The 18,366-nt window shown below is 44.4% G+C and overlaps 2 protein-coding genes across 2 annotated transcripts; one reads left to right on the forward strand and one right to left on the reverse strand.

Moving 5' to 3' along the window:
* The first annotated feature begins 1,264 nt into the window (after window positions 1-1,264).
* LOC141042410 (FBD-associated F-box protein At5g22730-like) lies at window positions 1,265-4,796 on the forward strand. Its single transcript, XM_073510611.1, has 2 exons — window positions 1,265-4,147; window positions 4,270-4,796. The coding sequence occupies exon 1, from the start codon at window positions 3,042-3,044 to the stop codon at window positions 4,017-4,019; it is 978 nt and encodes a 325-aa protein (XP_073366712.1). The 5' UTR covers window positions 1,265-3,041; the 3' UTR covers window positions 4,020-4,147; window positions 4,270-4,796.
* A 7,012-nt stretch (window positions 4,797-11,808) lies between these two features.
* Window positions 11,809-17,706, reverse strand: LOC109732770 (uncharacterized). The gene is made up of 7 exons (XM_020291961.4): window positions 17,245-17,706; window positions 17,000-17,132; window positions 16,637-16,740; window positions 15,224-15,395; window positions 15,005-15,139; window positions 14,570-14,930; window positions 11,809-14,479 (listed from the first exon to the last, which is right to left on the reverse strand). Exons 1-7 carry the CDS (start codon window positions 17,304-17,306, stop codon window positions 12,093-12,095), a joined length of 3,354 nt encoding a protein of 1,117 aa, XP_020147550.1. The 5' UTR covers window positions 17,307-17,706; the 3' UTR covers window positions 11,809-12,092.
* Window positions 17,707-18,366: the final 660 nt, after the last annotated feature.

The following is an 18,366-nucleotide window of genomic DNA, read 5'->3' on the forward strand; positions in this document are numbered from 1 at the left end:
GCTCTCCCCACTCCTTCTCTCCCTTCCCCTGGCCGTAGACCATCTCTACAAACGCCCCGGACACGCACACGCGAGCCCCCGTGACCCCTAGCAACGGCAACGACCTCGCCGACGCACCCGTCCACGGTGCACCTCGCCCCCTTCTATTTAAGGCCACCCCCGAGCCCCCTCTCTACTCCTTTGGCTTTCTCTCCCTCCCGTGCACCCCCTGGACCGACCCACTCCCCTCCTCGCGCCCTCCAACCTCGTCCATGGCCGGAGCCGAGCCGCCGACCACCGCCTAAATTCTCGTCGTCCAGGCCCCCTCCTCCCCACCTATGGGTTACTTTGCATCTCTACTGCCCCCGCGGAGCTCCCCCGCACTCCGGTTACTCCTCCCGACGGCCGGAGCGCCGTGCCCGCCATCGCCATCGGCCACGTCCGCCACGGTCGGCGTTCTCCTTGACCTGGTCCTCTCCGGCATGCGTGTGACACATGGATGGATGCGCCCCTTCGCGCTGACCACGCTGGTGGGTGGAACATCGCCGGAGGCTGCCTGGGTCGCCGGCGCGAGCGACGGCAAGTCGCTCCTGCCGCTGATCTGTTCGAGCGGGGGGAGGGAGACGAACCCGACAGCCGAGCCCCCCCTGTCGGTCAGCCAGCAAGGCGGAGCCGCTGGCTAGTGGGCCTCGTCCCGCCTCGTTAAGTGGAGACGGGCTCTGCCTGCCACCGCCTTCGCTCGGGGAAGGCGTACTCCCTCGAGTGCGCCTCCTGCTTCGACAGCCCGCGCGCGGCCGAGCAGCTGGGCCGGCCCGCTGCCTATCTCTCGCCTTGCGCGCATGATAAGGGTAAAGCCCCCTTTCCCTTTTTCTTTTTCCCAGTAGACTTCAAAAGCACTTAAATAAATCAAATTAACTCCAAATTTGATGATTCAAATTTCTAGGGGATCCATAAAGCATGATCTATCACATGGTGTTGTTTGCACATTTTTCCAGGAAAAATTTCTTCACACATATTTATCAAAACCCCATTTTCCATTTCTGTGATGAACTTTAGAAAATCACAGAAAGCTCAAAGTTGATCCAAATGCCATGATTCAAATTCCTAGATGCTTCTAAGTTCATAACTTAGTTTATGAACATTTTTACTAATACTTTCTGTACCACACAAAATAAGGAGCCATTTCTTCATATTTGTCAACTTTGCAAATTCATAGGAAAATCATTTGAACTCCAAATCCAGTGAAACCAACTCCTAGGTGCTTCTAAAATCATGTTTTGTTAAATGGGTGCCTTTGCTCATTTTTCAAAAATATATTTATGTACACTTCTTGCAAATCCATAAACCCCTTGATTCCATCATATCAAAATGTTTAGAAATATCCACTGACCCAATTCCAATTAAACTACTCTGGTTTTTTTTCATATAATCAGAGATGTCCTAGAAAAGTCAAATTAATATTTTTAGAGCACTTTTATTTTCTGCCTTGTTGTGTTGCTTATTATGGTTGCTTCCGGCGTTAGTTGACAAAGTAGACGGAGTACTTGGAGAAGGACCAGAAGATTTCAAGGCTCTGATGAACCAGGCAAGCAGCCCTTTGACCATGTCCATGAAACCTTTTTTATGCATGTCATATAGCACTTTACTATTGTTGCATCGGAATCATGATGAGATGGTAACCACTTCGGTGGGTTGCCTTTGTTGCTTCCTTGTTGATACTTGCATTGTGCATGACCCTACCTTCCTACGAGGGTTATGCGGGTGGGAGTAGATAGGATGCTAAAGTAGATGCTACGCAAATGGGACGGGTATATGCATGGTGATGGAGGCAAGTATGCTCCCAAAGACTTTCTGAAAACCCCGTCGGGTGCCACTAACGCCCGAGGGAGATGTTGAGCTAGGTAACCACTTGACAAAGAAGTGGTGTACCGGAGAAGGATATGTGAGTGTGGTTTCAAAAACGGATTGGTTTAAGTTGCGACCGTTATTCCAACCTTACATGCGCAACCACTCTACCCTTATATGGGAAAGGGCATTATTGATTACCTAGGCCGATACTAGCTTGGAGCCCGCATTACTAGTGACAGGAGAGTTTCTGGTGCGTTCTCTCAGGATGGGGTCGTGCCAGGTAGGGCGGCCAAGAACATTTTTATGGGGCACCGGACACACCGTTGGTACCCCGTGCCAGTGGTATGTGATAAATATGGGAGCGAGGCTCCACAATTTTAAGATGTGAAATGTTGGGCACGGGGGTTACTACCAATCGAGTGGACTCCATGTTAGTGTCGTCTAGGGAAAGATAGTGATCGGGTGCTTACCCCGGGTACTTGAGGTATCGCGGGTCGTGGATGACACGGAAGTTCCCCGGATCTTGTGGGTAAAGTGTGCAACCTCTGCAGAGTGTAAAACTATTCGAATAGCCGTGTCCATGGTCAATGACAGTTGGGTAACCGCTCTTGGGCTACATCCACATGTTTACGAAACCTGGTGAGTGTGTTTGGATAAGTGGAAGAACTACTTGGGTCAAGTCAAAGGACTTGACATAATTGAGTTGGGTTGATGCCCACTCTATTTATGTTGATATCTGTAACCTGTCCTCATGGTTACTTGAATTCTCCTGATGCACGTCTTCCAAGTTGTCGAACATGCCATTGCACTCGAAACTAGCTTTCTGCAAAACTTTACCTATATCATGCATTGTTGTATCTTGAACCAAAACATGGGCTGCTTGCGAGTACATTCAAAGTACTCATTGGCTTGCCACTGGTTATTTTATTGGCCAGGCATGAGAGACAAGATATATTGAAGAGTTCTTTGGTGACGATCGTGCGAGCTAGGACGCTTCCCAGTCAGAATGCATGTAGGGTTAAGGCAGATGGCATGGGTCCAAGTTATCGACGAAGATTTCCGCTGCGAAGTTATACTCAAGACTTGACCATAATGGTCATAATTTATGTAAGACGGTATGTATGGATGTAAGACTCTTGTTATTCAGCTACTGTGTGTTTAGTGAGCATTGATCTCTGGGATCACTGTACACGTGCATTCGGTGATCACGACTTATGAGTCAGGGTCCCCACAAGCGCCCCCCTGGACCTGAGGAACCAGTAGAATCTCCGGCGGACAGCATCAGCGATCTCCCGGACGGAATCCTTGGGGAGATCATCTCCCTTCTCCCCACCAAGGATGGCTACCGCACACAAGTCCTCCCATCTCGGTGGCGCACTCTGTGGTGCATCGCGCCTCTTAATCTTGACTGTCGTCAGCTATCTATCGATGATGATTCTGAACTCCCCGGAGCCATCATCTCCTCCCACGAGGGCTCCGTTCAACGCATCTGCATCCCGGCATGCTACCTGCTGGACATACCCTGCACGGTGGCTGCCTGGCTGACATCCCGTCAATTCGATAAACTCCAGCAGCTTGAGTTCTACCATTACTACAGCGATAGGTTACCACCAAGAGCTCCATCCGTGCCCTCACCACCGATGCCCATCTCATGGTTTCCCCCCTCTCTCCACACCGCCACCTTGACCCGGTGCCATCTAGCAGACTATCTGGTACAAATGCTTCGACTGCCAGTGCTGAAAAAACTTGCACTTGTGTTGGTTGATCTGTCGGTGGCCTCACTTCACAGCATCATCCACTCTAGCTGCCCTGCACTGCAGCGTTTGGTGCTTGTTTTTGGACTAGGAATCCATATCCCTTGTCTCAAAATAAAGTCGTCTCAGCTTGTAAGCATTGGAATTAATTTTGAAGGACAGGAGCTCATCATCGAAGACGCCCCTTCACTTCAAAGGTTGCTCCTTAATTGTTCTTATAAACCTTCACAAATAAATGTGGTCTCTGCGCCTAAACTGGAGACCTTGGGTGCAATTAGTGATCCATTTGAATGGTTCGAGATGCTGTTTGCCTCCACACCTATTGAGGTACTGTATATTATTCACGTACACTTTTGTAATTTGCATTTTTCATTTGTGCGCATAAGTTACATCTTGGAGTACACTTTCAGTGCTAATATTATGTTCTATGCTCAATGAAGCGCTTGTCCCTATCAGTGGTGGTGGATTCTATCAAGACCTTATATATCACTATGTGGTGTTTTGATCTCAACATCATTATTGCCTTGCTGCAATGCTTTCCATGTCTGGAGAATTTGTATATGAAGGTGATGATTTCACACACATTGAAAGCCCATATATAATGTACTATAATTAATCGTTCATCTATCACTCTTTCAACATAATCCTTTTTAGACATTAACTGTTTTCAATCTTCATCTCTATTTAGGCACTAACACATGGAGAAAAGGGTATAACCAATCGATGGTTCAAGAAGCACCGGGATTTTCTCAGATCTCACGACATTCGTTTGAAGACATTAACACTGGAAGGATGTGCATCCAACAATGCAAACACTAGCTTTGTCACATTCTTCATGTTGAATGCGAGGGCACTATTGTCCGTGAGGATTAAGTTTTTCAACAAGAAATTTCTTACGGCTGCAGGTGTTGAACAACATAAAAAGAAGTTTCATGTGGACCTAAGGGCTTCTGATCGTGCTCGGCTTCTATTTACAACAGCTTGTCATCATGGACCAGTAGATTTTCTGGCCGGGGATCTTGATTTTATGGATCAGACCGATCCATTTGATTGTGACTGCCGAAAATTTTGGTTGAGTTAGATGTCATTGACCTGTTCAATCTGGATTTTGTCTAAACCTGATGAGCAATTAATCCTCGTGCTTTTGTACTGTTTGTTAACTGGAGTTAGTGAAGGAAATATGCCCTAGAGGCAATAATAAAGTTGTTATTTATATTTCCTTATATCATGATAAATGTTTATTATTCATGCTAGAAATCTATTAACCAGAAACTTAGTGCATGTGTGAATACATAGACAAACAGAGTGTCACTAGTATGCCTCTACTTGACTAGCTCGTTGAATCAAAGATGGTTAAGTTTCCTAGCCATAGACATGAGTTGTCATTTGATTAACGGGATCACATCATTAGAGAATGATGTGATTGACTTGACCCATTCCGTTAGCTTAGCATTTGATCGTTTAGTATATTGCTATTGCTTTCTTCATGACTTATACATGTTCCTATGACTATGAGATTATGCAACTCCCGAATACCGGAGGAACACTTTGTGTGCTACCAAACATCACAACGTAACTGGGTGATTATAAAGGTGCTCTACAGGTGTCTCTGATGGTACTTGTTGAGTTGGCATAGATCGAGATTAGGATTTGTCAATCTGATTGTCGGAGAGGTATCTCTGGGCCCTCTCGGTAATGCACATCACTATAAGCCTTGCAAACAATGTGACTAATGAGTTAGTTGCGGGATGATGCATTACAGAACGAGTAAAGAGACTTGCCGGTAACGAGATTGAACTAGGTATTGAGATACCGACGATCGAATCTCGGGCAAGTAACATACCGATGATAAAGGGACATGTCTCGGTCATGTCTACATAGTTCTCGAACCCATAGGGTCCGCACGCTTAACGTTCGGTGATGATCGGTATTATGAGTTTATGTGTTTTGATGTACCGAAGATAGTTCAGAGTCCCGAATGTGATCACGGACATGACGAGGAGTCTCAAAGTGGTCGAGACATAAAGATTGATATATTGGATGACTATATTCGGAAACCGGATGAGTTCCGGGGGTCACCGGATATTTATCGGAGTGTCGGGGGGTTATCAGAACCCCCGGGGGAACTAATGGGCCAACATGGGCCTTGTGGGAGAGAGAGGAGAGGGCCTAGGGCTGGCCGCGCGCTCCCCCCTAGGAGTCCGAATTGGACAAGGAGGGGGGCGGCGCCCCCTCTTTCCTCCCTCTCTCCCTCTCCTTCCTTCCCCCTTCCTCCTTCCTAGTTGGACTAGGAAAGGGGAGTCCTACTCCCACTAGGAGGAGGACTCCCCCCTCTCCTTGGCGCGCCCCAAGGCCGGCCGGCCTCCCCCCTTGCTCCTTTATATACGGGGGCAGGGGGGCACCCTAGAACAGACAAGTTGATTGTTCCAAGCCGTGTGCGGTGCCCCCCTCCACCATATTCCACCTCGGTCATATCGTTGCAGTGCTTAGGCGAAGCCCTACGCCGGTAGCTTCATCATCACCGTCATCACGCCGTCGTGCTGACAAAGCTCTCCCTCGACACTCTGCTCGATCGTGAGTTCGTGGGACGTCACCGAGCTGAACGTGTGCAGATCGCGGAGGTGTCGTACGTTCGGTACTAGGATCGATCGATCGTGAAGACGTACGACTACATCAACCGCGTTGTCATAACGCTTTCGCTTACGGTCTATGAGGGTACGTGGACTACACTCTCCCCTCTCGTTGCTATGCATCACCATGATCCTACGTGTGCGTAGGAAATTTAAAATTATTACGTTCCCCAACAGTTAGATGTTGTTGCCCTTTTCAACTCGGCTTTGACCCATATTTTCTTTCATACTGGGTCAATGGCTTGCCATTTCTTTAATTAAGGCATAAATATTATAAGCATTCACAACCTAGGCAAAGAACATCACTCTCGTGGGATCCTTGAGATCTTTGTTCATTACAGAACCGCAAGTTTTTAGTGCCCACCAGCACCCACTAACTTATTTTCAGCTTGCACACCAAGGGCTGTAATTCTTAATAAGAAAAGCTGCATGGTAGTCACAGATTTGGATTTATCATTTGGGACCCACAAGGAAAAAGCCTATCCAGGGCGGTGCCGACTCGACAGTAAACATTGAGAAACCTGGTTTTAAAATTATTGTAAATCCAAAACTCGCCTCAAAATCATGAAACTTGGCATGGTGTTATGTCATAGCACCAACATGTTGTGGTAAAAAATTAGTCTAATTTGGGACAAGTTTTGGTACAATCTTCTTACAAACCGGAGCTTCTCTCAAAAAGGCTCATGGTTCCGAGAGGGACCTTGTCACCTATGTGTGTGAAACGACATACGATGTCTCTTCCCGCCTTGATTTATTTTACAGAGGCAACATGCAACTATATATAGTAGTGTCGTCCTAAAAATATAAAATTAATCACGGTTCATTTTGCCTTTTTATACATTATTTGAGTTTCATAGGCATTTTGGAACTTACTTTCGTGTGTGCAAAAGTCATGTGTGTACTAGCCACATATGTAATTCGATGTTCAATCTGTTTATGGAATCAAGTCCTTATACATGTTATTCTTCTATAGATAGAGCAAATCACACGTCTTATTAGCAGCAATCGTCTATGTTATTATTGGTCTTCGCAAACATTTCTGATTACGGACCTGTTTGTCGCGTATCACACACATCTTGTTCAGTTGAACCGTTTCCATTGTGTTACCTAATCACACACAGTTCATCCTAGTGAACCGTATGATGTATATCACACACACCTTCATCTGGTTGCCCGTTTCTTTTGTTCCTCATCATCGCAAACAGTTAATTGAACTGAACCGTATGCCCTGCATCGCACACGCAACTTAAATATGAACCGTGTTTGATGCATCCTCCATCGCAAACGTTTTGCACCTTTTTGACGGTTTTTTACACCACCGTTTGCGATTATTGCATCGCACACAGTTTCAAGGGTCTCTGATTGTAGTGTCGCATTAGCAGCATCCTGCAGTAGTGGTTAGTCCCAAAAAGTGATATAAAACAGTACCAAAATGTATATAAAACATCCAAGATGGATAATATAATAGCATGGAATGATAAAAAATTATAGATACGTTGGAGACGTATCAGTTGCCCTATTGCTTCACTTCGGTCTCACCGAGTTGATGCAATCGGTGCCACCGACATGAGGTTTGCCCTAAGCCCTAGCACATCGGTTCCACCGAGTTGTTCCAGTCGGTCCCACCAAGATTCCTAACATTCACATTTTTTAACTAATCGGTGCCACCGAGTATTACTATTCGGTCCCACCGAGATGGGTCAAATGTGTGTAACGGTTTGATTTTGTGTGGAGGCTATATATACCCCTCCACCCTCTTCTCCATTTGTGAGAGGGCCATCAAAACGTGCCTACACTTCCACCATACATTTTCTGAGAGAGAACCACCTACTCATGTGTTGAGATCAAGACATTCCAATCCTACCACAAGAATCTTGATTTCTAGCCTTCCCCAAGTTGCTTCCCACTCAAATCATCTTTCCACCATAGCCAAATCTCAGAGAGAGAGAGTTGAGTGTTGGGGAGACTATCATTTGAAGCACAAGAGCAAGGAGTTCATCATCAACACACCGTTTATTACCTTTTGGAGAGTGGTGTCTCCTAGATTGGTTAGGTGCCGCTCGGGAGCCTCCATCAAGATGTGGAGTTGCACCAAGAAGTTTGTAAGGGCAAGGAGATTGCCTACTTCATGAAGATCTACCCGAGTGAGGCAAGTCCTTCGTGGGCGATGGCCATGGTGGGATAGACAAGGTTGCTTCTTCGTCGACCCTTCGTGGGTGGAGCCCTCCGTGGACTCGCGCAGCCGTTATCCTTCGTGGGTTGAAGTCTCCATCAACGTGGACGTACTATAGCACCACATATCGGAACGACGCCAAAAATCTCCGTGTCAACATTGCTTTTGCCTTCTCCAAACCCTTCCCTTTACCTTCATATGCAATGTTCTTCCACTGCTATACTCTTAGAATTGCATGTGTAGGTTGATTGCTTGACTTGTGCTAATTGCTAAAATCTGCTCACAACTAAAATTGCGAAAATGATAGATTTGTATTTGGTCAAATAGTCTAATCACCCCCCCCCCCCACCCTCTAGACATACTTTCGATCCTACAGAAACCACCCCAAAGTTATTCTTTCTGATCAATCTTTTGAGCTATCCCTATAAGTGTCACAAACAACCCTAGAGTTCGTACTAAAATAACACCATATGATACACATCAACCAACTCTAATGTCGCCTAGATACTCCAATGTCACCGCGAGCATCTGTGAGTTGATTATACGATATGCATCAAACAATTTCAGATTCATAATACTCAATCCAACACAAAGAACTTCATAGAGTGCCCCAAGATTTCTATCGGGGAAACAAGGACGAAAACGTGCATCAACCCTATGCATAGATTACCCCAATGTCACCTCGGGAATCCACGAGTTGAGTGCCAAAACATATATCAAGTGAATCAATCTGATACCTCGTTGTCAGCACGGGTATTCATAGCAAGACATACATCAAGTGCTCTCAAATCCATAAAAGTATTCAATCCAATAGTAACAAAATCTCAAAGGGGAAACTCAATTCATCAGAACAAGATAGAGAGGGAGAAACACCATATGATCCAACTATATTAACAAAGCTCGCGATACATCAAGATCGTGCCAAATCAAGAACATGAGAGAGAGAGAGAGATCAAACACATAGCTACTAGTACAAATCCTCAGCCCCGAGGGTAGACTACTCCCTCCTCATCATGGTTGCCGCCGGGATGATGAAGATGGCCTCCGGTGATGATTTCCCCCTCATGCAGGGTGCCAGAACAGGGTCTAAATTGGTTTTCGTGGCTACAGAGGCTTGCGGCAGCGGGACTTCTGATCTATGGTTATTTCTAGGGATTTTTGTATTTATAGGATTTTTTGCGTCGGTTTCACGTTGAGATGGGCCATGAGTGCCCACTACCCACCAACCCACCACTTTGGCCCCTGGCGCGCCCTGGTGGTTAGTGGCCACCTCCTAGCTCTTCTGACCCTCCCACGGAGCTTCGGGGGTCTCTTTTGTTTCAAAAAAAATCTTCAAAAAGTTTCGCTACATTTGGAGAACTTTGTTTTCTGCACAAAAAACAACACCACGGTAGTTTTGCTCAAAACAACATCAGTCCATGTTAGTTTCATTTAGATCATATAAAATTGTTGTAAATATGGCATGAATACTTCATAAATTATAGATGCGTTGGAGACATATCATACCCCCCCCCCCTCACTGAAACAATATCCCGCCTTAAAAACATACTCCTATCGATCAAATCAATGTTGGTTCTCCCATTGCCCACTTTACCGTTATAAGTTCTTGGATTTCTTAGTTAGAAATTGCATGTAGCAGTATCATAGTTGACAGTAGGAAGAAACTATAGGCCTAATCTGGCAACTTATTCCTTCATCTAAGGCGGCAAATCACTTGCAAAAAAAACAAGGCGCAAAGTTAATAACAATGACTATTTTAGTTTGGGTTCAATACTAGCGTTGGTACGGGGAACCTGATCTTAGAACTTGAATCCCATTGAACACTGCTATCAATCCAGAAGCGCATTGCTATTGTTAGTGGGTCTATCAATTATAAGTTTTACTTTTGAAATTTATTTATAGCAATCCAATATTTACAATTGAAATAAATCTGGAGTTTGATCGTGCAACTAATATCTTCAACTAAGGTACAAATTTAGTAGCAATGATTATTTTAGTTCGGGGTCAGTATTAGCATTGTTATGACGAACCCTAGTCTTGGAACTTGAGCCCCGCCCAACACGGTTAGTGAATAACTAATGTTGATGGGTCTGTAAATTAGAGATTACCTTTTAAAAGATATTTAAAAGGGCATTTGTAGATCATAGCCTATTTTAAGTGAATCCATTTGAAGGGGGAAGGGAGATGTAGATTAAAGTTTTACTTTTGGAAGATTTATCAAAATGACAAATTAAAAACTTGAGTTTGTTTTGTAAAAAAATACCAATTAAAGAGTTGTGTTCCTTCAAACATGTGATTCCACACTCACACTGCGAATAATATACTACGAGACAACTCACATTTAGGTCAACCAACAAATCCGATGCTACTAAAACTACAACAATTGGTGATTACATGAATTTGATACATCTGTTGCAAAACTCTAGCTACAACATGATCGCGCTGGAATGTTTAAAAAAAGACTTACCTCCGCCTCATACCTCTCCTACCGAAGTAGTACCCAAATCTTTGAGTAATTTCACCTTTTAACCCCAAAAAAGATCCAATGTTCGCCTCCAAAGTCATGCTCAGCTTGCCCTTTCGGCAAGTGCTAGAGGGGCCGATTGAGCGAGACACTTGGTTCAGCTGAACCAGAGCTAAATCGACAAAATAGTGTATGCTACCATTACATGTCCGTGTGGCATGCCTCGTCAACCCAATTGGTGGGCCCTTTGTGTCAGTTGGGAGACAATTTGCTAAATGTGTTACATTATGACAACAAGTTCGATAAATGTGGTACATTATGTCAACAAGTTCTATAAGACATGGTTAAAAACAAGTTTGATAAAAAGAGTACATGTGGGATAATTTTTAAAATGGGTACTTACTGTCACAAACGTGATCGTTGGAAGTACAGAGTGGATTTTAGTCCAAAGATTCTTATGTGTATTGTTGTTAATGTGCTGAATAGTCTCACCATCACCTTTTTAATGTTTTCCTTCATCTGCATTTCTATCTCATGGATCTATAAAAGATTTGTAAAATCTCCTCCAAACTGTCTTACACAAAGATATATGTTGATTGGATTACCTCTTGTATTGTAAACAAACCGTAGTCCATGCTACAAATTAAGACATTGTAAAAAAAATAAGACATTAACATTTTAATTTTATTATTATCCTTTCTTCGAGATGAACAGGCCCGGTAACCGCACATCATGTTCTAGTGATTAGAGTGACATCCATCCAAATCTCTGCTCCAATTGTACCACTACTGGCAAGCAAATCTTCACGCGGGGTAAACGGGCAGTAATTCCGAAGTTTGTCCGAAGTAATCGAAGACAAATTTGAAGTGAAAGGAGCACGGCTCTCAAGGACAACTAATAATAAACTGCAGGCCAATAATTCCTCTCCATACAAACAAGGTCTGAGCTTGAGTCACAATGGAGTCAAACAAACAAATTGAACGAAACCCCAAGTTCTGTACATCTGTGCGCATAATGTGATTATTACAACAGTATAAGGAAGACATAACCTATCAAAGACTGTATATCTGAGGCCAAAAGAGAATGAAAGAATTGGTGTCCTTACAAAAAAATACCCAGGGCACAACAAGTCTCTCCAACCATTGTGTTTTTTTTCTTTTTTGAAAAGCTCTCCAACCATTGTGTTTCTATACTGTACACATCTCAACAGAAGTTTCTCAAACCGTATACATGTATGTGTAACCCTAACGGCGATTGGTTCGGAGCGACTTAAAATGTGCAGCAAAAGAATCATAGTCTGTTGGAAGCTTGGGGTGAACATGGGCAGGACCAGCTGTTGGGGTGCTTACTTTCAGGGTCTCTGCTGAGGTCTCTTTGTTTCCCTCGTTTTCTGGAGAAGAACTTCCCTCCGGTTCATCTTCTTGCCACTTGCCTCTAGCTGCGGGAGGTTCAATGTGCACAGGATTTGGCGAAGATTGCTGTACTGAAACCCTGAAGTATGGAGGTGCTGCTTTTCTTTGTTCAGTACTCGAGTTGGAGAATGCTTTAGCAGGGCTTTTTGGCGTGCTTTCAGTTTCAACAGCATACTGTGCTCCAGCCCGGGCTCGGCCATCTCTCTTTGTATCGGGTGCTACCTCCCGGGTCCTCCGTGATTGTATCTGCTCTTTAGACAACTTTGTCCGGCCAGACCGGCGTCCTTCCAATTCTTCTTCGCTCTCATCTGAATCAAAGAAAGTTCTGGCAGTTCTTGATCTACTTTCCCTGCGCACCCCACTACCCGGTCTTTCAAGATGTGGCTCTTGAATAGAATTTTCCCTAACAGAAGTCTTGGTTGGGCTAGAAATTGGACTACCAGATCGTTCAGATAACTTCCCTGTATCACCTGAATAGAAGTCATTCCTCGTCATGGATGATCTTGATTCCACAGGTTTGCCAACAGTATGTCTCCCATCGAGATGTTCACTGTGGTAATTTGCACCAAAAGAATTCTTGGTTGTGCGTGAACCTTTAGGAGTATCACCCGTCTGTTCAGATGACGTGTCATTCTCTTTGAAATGCACCGATTCTTCAATGCTGGCAGAAGCTCCTTCTAAGGACTGTTTTCGCAGCAAGTTATCCCCAGAAATTTTGTATTGTGGACGTTGCCTGAGTTTGTTTCTTAGTCCAGGAGTTAACCTTCCATAATTCAGGCCAAGATCACCGTCATCGCTGTCATCAGATGTCGCTGAAGTTTGCATGCGGAAAGGCGAGGGCCGATTCTCATTTGCTCCTGTTATCCCTGAGGATGTACCTTCCAATCTATGTGGTTCTGTTTCTTCTTCTGAAAGATCATAATCTCTGCTTTGCACACGACCCAAGTTCCCCCGTGCCCCCGAATAGTCATATCTAGGTGAACCATCACTGTTTTGCTCCTTGCGGAATACATCAGAACCTGGTGGATTCTGGTAGTGCTTGCTGGGCCTAGATTCATGATCTTCAATAACATCAGGAACAAACTTTCCAGAATTCTTATTGAACATTTTGTTCTCAGAGTAATCAGATCCTCTTGAATGGGTCCTTAAGATATGCATGTCTGTACTTGTTTCCTCGTCAGAACTAACACCATCTGAATCAAAAGTAGGTGGTCTAGTATCATTCAGGGGAATATCCTCTTTGTTTGCTCCTAAATCATAAGATGGCTGTGAAAAGAGAGTTGAAGTGCTACGATCAACCGGAGATTCACTTCTAGGCTGCTGACTCCAATCTGCACTTGAGAATCCCTTGTGGTCCTGCATAGTTGGCAGCTCTTCAGTGTGTTTTGAAGAGAAATGATCCAACAAGTTCTCTTCTTGAACATCATAGTCATATTGATCGAATAAAACAGCTGAAGAATCAGCTCCAGCTTTATCATTCTGGTTGTCCCAAGACGCACTCCTGCCACCGTGGGAAGCACTAAAATTACTATAGTGGTTATTCCTGCTCTCTTCATCAAAGCTAGCTTGCCTGCTTCCTATATCCTTGGTGTGGTGCCAATCAAATCCAGCATCTGGCAACCTTTCCTCATGCAAATCAAACTGGTGATCCTCAGCTCTTCTGATATTGCTTTCTTTCTCAGATGAATCATCAAAATATGGAGGCTCAGACGAATCATTAAAATATGGAGGCTCAGATGAATGAGCATGATGTGGTTCAGTTGGCATGTCATGCATATCAGTATGGCTTTCAGGAGCATACGAGTGGAGCTGAGAGGAGTAAGGAGTTGACATATTCTGGCTACTCACGCGGTTTGTTTCTGCTCTTTCTACATCTTTTCTTGCATTACTTGAGATCATCCTCGGATCATTAATACCTGAACTCTGCTCATTAAAACTCTTACCATCCTTCATCAAATGTCCAGCTTGTTGCTTCCTGGGTGTAGTGTCATTCATATAAGCAGCTGATTCATAAGCACCAGTACCTTGGTCTGCATAGAAGTTTCCACGGCTAGCAAGTTGGGCAGCAGCTCTGGCAGCAATGCTTGCCATCTCTGCAGAATCTGCTGCTGCCTGGGCTGCAGATGCTGCATCCTTGAATTCCACATTCCAATTGGAACCACTAGCTGAAGACTTCCTTTCCCTAGGCTGGTTGATCTCTTCAGTCCTGGATATTGGGTCTGCAAAGATAAAATAAACTAGTAACTACGAAGAATAACAAAGCATTAAAAAGTGATGATATTAAAAAGAAGTACAACCTACAATCGTACCTGGAACTGTTGAGCCAAATTGGGAGTGAGGTCTAGAAACACTTGAACTCCCAGTATTAGAGTAGTTGTTAGATCCAGGAATATTGGCTGAGGAATAAGTAGTTGCACCATGTTGGGAGCTAGGAGGCACTGAAGCATCTGAACCCCTTCTATTTTCCTGTGTGGAAGCATTAGAGTTGGCAGTGCCATGTGGGTTTCTATTAGCTAGAGCTTCAGAAGATTCATAAGAAGGTCCTGCAGGCACACGAGAAGTGGCTGATTGAACAGATGAATAGGGAGCTGCTGCAGGTTGAGGAGTTGGCACGCTAGAAGCAGGTGACCCCGAAGTTGGAATGTTTCCTCCAGAATATGTTGATCCATACTACATGACAGACAATGGATCAGGTTAGAGTCAAAATACTCAACCTAAAAAACAATTTAGGTCTGTCAGTTTACCATCCGATCTTCATTTTGCTTCTGCTCCTCAAATGCTTTTGGCTCCCATTTTATGTTGTGCTCTGCCGCAATTGAGCTCAAGGTTTTGGTTTTAGTCTGTACATCTGGTGCTCCTGCTGAGAGCTTCTCGATTACCTGTATGCACAGTAATAATTGTTTTAAAATGTGTACAGCTGCAAAACCTTCGTCCAATTCAAAAACTGAAAAGCAGAAAAATACCAGACGGTTTACGCCACTGTCAGGTCGCACTTCAAGAGCTGATGTGGCAAATTCTTTCCCATACTTGCTTGTGAAATTCTTCCGAACATCTGCTAGTTCTGTGACATCTGAACATCTCATTGATGCAAATATAACACTAGCTATTGCCTCCTTCAGATCAATAGGGCAAGTCCTAGATTTCAGGCAAACAAACATGTAACTGTAAGTACAGAAAATTCAGGGCAAAAATAGATATGTGCCACGAGAGCACAGCAGAAAATAGGACCAACATAAATGTCTATTCAATCAACAATAGTTTCAATTTGTTTTGGACTTGATGATTCATATTCCTGTGATATTTGTTAATGTTTTTAAGTTTACCAGAAAAGCGCACAAGTCCTCAATAACTATAACAGAATTATGCTGTAAATTGCTGATAAAGAAGCTCCATGCAAGTGCAACTTTCCTGAAGGGACTGATCTTTCATGTCAGTGGTGGCTTGGCTTGAGAAACAGATTGTCAATATTTCGATTATTCAAGACTTGCAGTACCTTCTGAACTGAATAACAATTTAACATATGGGCTTGCAATGAAAAAAGAAAGGAGCATGCCACTTTTTATCCAGATTGGCTGCACCAGTGCACCGGGCAAGCCCCAGCGAACCACCAAAATTCAGCGATACCCTAAATTTTGGTCATCATTTGGATTGGTGCCGTTATTTGGCATGGTGCAGGGATTTGGCAAGCTTTTATTCCAACCTTCAACAAAGTCATGGTCAGCGAGAACCACCTCGTGTTGGGTTGATGCAGTTATGGGGGTACAATTTCACCCACCAGGGTCAAAATCCTGGTGCTCATGCTTACACACATGCACACTTGCACAGGGGTGTTCAATAGAAATTTAGTGAGAATTGGAACAAAGTTTTGTTGATGAATCATTCTTCCTATCTGTATGACTACCTGGTCAGCATCACCGAGCCAAATTTTGGCTCACTCGTGTTTAGTCCATTATTTTTCTGGCACCAAAAAATCATGCCTGAAGTTTGGTCATGGCCAATATTTGTTAGGGTAAACTGGGGTCATTCAAACACCCTTAGTTTTCAGGTTACCCTGGAAAGGACTCTACATGAATAATATGCAGCGGTTTTTATAAGCTCAGAAGAGTCCAGCTAAATCATGATGTGCCGTTAAGGAAAAAGATAAAAGGTAACTCATTACCCAGGAAACCATACCCTAGTTCACTGATAACGGATAAAAGATAACTCCTACCCTATCAACTACGGAAATAGTCCAAACACGAGACTGAAGTGATAGTCCTCAAACTATAAACTGTGTGTCTGCTTCTCTTAATGATAAGAAAGCAATTTCAGGCATCAGATAAAGACATGGACCAGTAAGTACTGGTTTACAGACAAGAAATATAAACTTGGCTTACTTCTGTGAATCAATAATGGACATGCGTGCCACTATAAGTTCGCAGTACACTTCAATCAAGTCATATGCTTGCATGAACTTCTCTTCCCTTATGACATGTTCAACCTGTGGGGGGATGGCATAGGTTAGTACTGTAAGAAAATGCCATACAAAACCACAGAATTTTGCGTGTCAGGCGATCAGACACACTTGAGCACGGGAATTGGCAATAACATAATGTAACAGGGAAGATAAATTAACACACTTCATCCTCGTAATCGAGTGCTCCGTTCGTCCACACAATTACATCATCAAATGGACGAACAGTGCTAGTAGTACTAGGATGACATGAGCATGGTGGAGGGTGGGGGGAATCGAGGCGTACCCTGATGCGCGCCGTCTGGTCCTGGTTGCCGTCGAGCAGCTGCGCGACCTCGCGGCGCATCTGGCGCACCTGCACCTCCTTCTTGTTCCGCAGCAGCTTGATCCGCGCCATGGCCATCTTGAGGGCAATCTTGCTGAGACGCCACAAAAGAACAAAAACAAAAGCAAGCGTTCAATCTCGCACCCACGGAAACCAACGGCGAAGGAAGAAGCAGGAACCGGCGAGCAGAGGCGATCTGGACTGACCACTTGTCGGGCTTGAAGCCCTTGCTGAGGACGCCCGACAGCTTCCCCTTGCTCCTGTGCATCTTCCCCGCGCGCGGCAGCACCACGCAACGCCCCGGCTAGATTCCAACGGGATCGAATCGAATCGAATCGGCTCCGTCGGGAGGCGGCGGGGCTGCTTTAGGAGGAGTATTATAGAAGATGCTCCCTCTCCGCGTTGGTGAGGTAGATTGGAAAGGGGACTACCGCCAAGGGGAAGGGGAAGGAAAGGGGAGGAGACTTGCTGGTAGGAAACAGAACCGTTTTCTTTGCGGGTGGGATTTCCGTGACGCGTGAGCGGCGCTTTCGCCCCGCCTTCTTCAACGCTTCCGTTTGTCGATTCGCGTGCGGGACGGGAAGGGAGGGGAGGGGGATTGACCTTGACCGCCGCCGAACCGCGTGGCCGTGGTGATGGGATTTCCGTTGGGTTTGGCGGGGATCTTCGGATGGCAGGCACCTGGCGATTTACCATAAACAAAGGGCACTTAGCAATTTTTGTTCTTCCACTTCATAAAAAAACAGCACATTTTTCTTCTTATATCAAGCCACGCTGCAGCCTGCAGGTGTGGTCAGCCATTTTATGTTGATGAATGCTTGAATGAATAGATTGTTCCTGAAAAGGGCATTTTTTTTCCTTTTTGGAAATGGAGGCTACCCTCCCCCAATCTGCACGCGGGCCATAAATTTACTAAACAGGAAATTACCCTTATGCATCAAGGTCAAGCACATCAATATAAAAAAAATACTACCTCCATTTCGAAATAATTGAATTTCTGAGTTTATTCTACGTCAAATTTGTTTATGTTTGACCATAGAAAAATACATTAACATCTACAACACCAAATTGGTCTCGTGAGATTCTTCATGAAATATATTTTTATGTTATCTGTATTTGGTGTTGTAGTAGAGTTGGTCAAACGTAGACAAGTTTAACTTATGATAAACTTAGAATTTCAATTGTTTTAGAACGGAGGGAGTAACAGAAAAGGACCCTGAGAGATGGCTTTGCGACATTCATCTTCTTGCAAGTGTCATATTTCCTAACCGGTTCAAGATGTTGAGAAAGCCATATGCCCATTCAAGACAAAGATTCGGCACACATTT

Source organism: Aegilops tauschii, chromosome 3 (genome assembly GCF_002575655.3).
Source record: "Aegilops tauschii subsp. strangulata cultivar AL8/78 chromosome 3, Aet v6.0, whole genome shotgun sequence".
Lineage (NCBI taxonomy): Eukaryota > Viridiplantae > Streptophyta > Magnoliopsida > Poales > Poaceae > Aegilops > Aegilops tauschii.

Coding starts and splice junctions, on each gene's coding strand:
- LOC141042410 (XM_073510611.1), top strand. CDS start 3,042: ATGAGTCAGGGTCCCCACAAGCGCCCCCCTGGACCTGAGGAACCAGTA.
- LOC109732770 (XM_020291961.4), bottom strand. CDS start 17,306: ATGCACAGGAGCAAGGGGAAGCTGTCGGGCGTCCTCAGCAAGGGCTTC. Junction 17,133..17,244: donor GGCTTCAAGCCCGACAAGTG/GTCAGTCCAGAT, acceptor GTGGCGTCTCAG/CAAGATTGCCCTCAAGATGG. Junction 14,480..14,569: donor ATTTGGCTCAACAGTTCCAG/GTACGATTGTAG, acceptor TTATCTTTGCAG/ACCCAATATCCAGGACTGAA.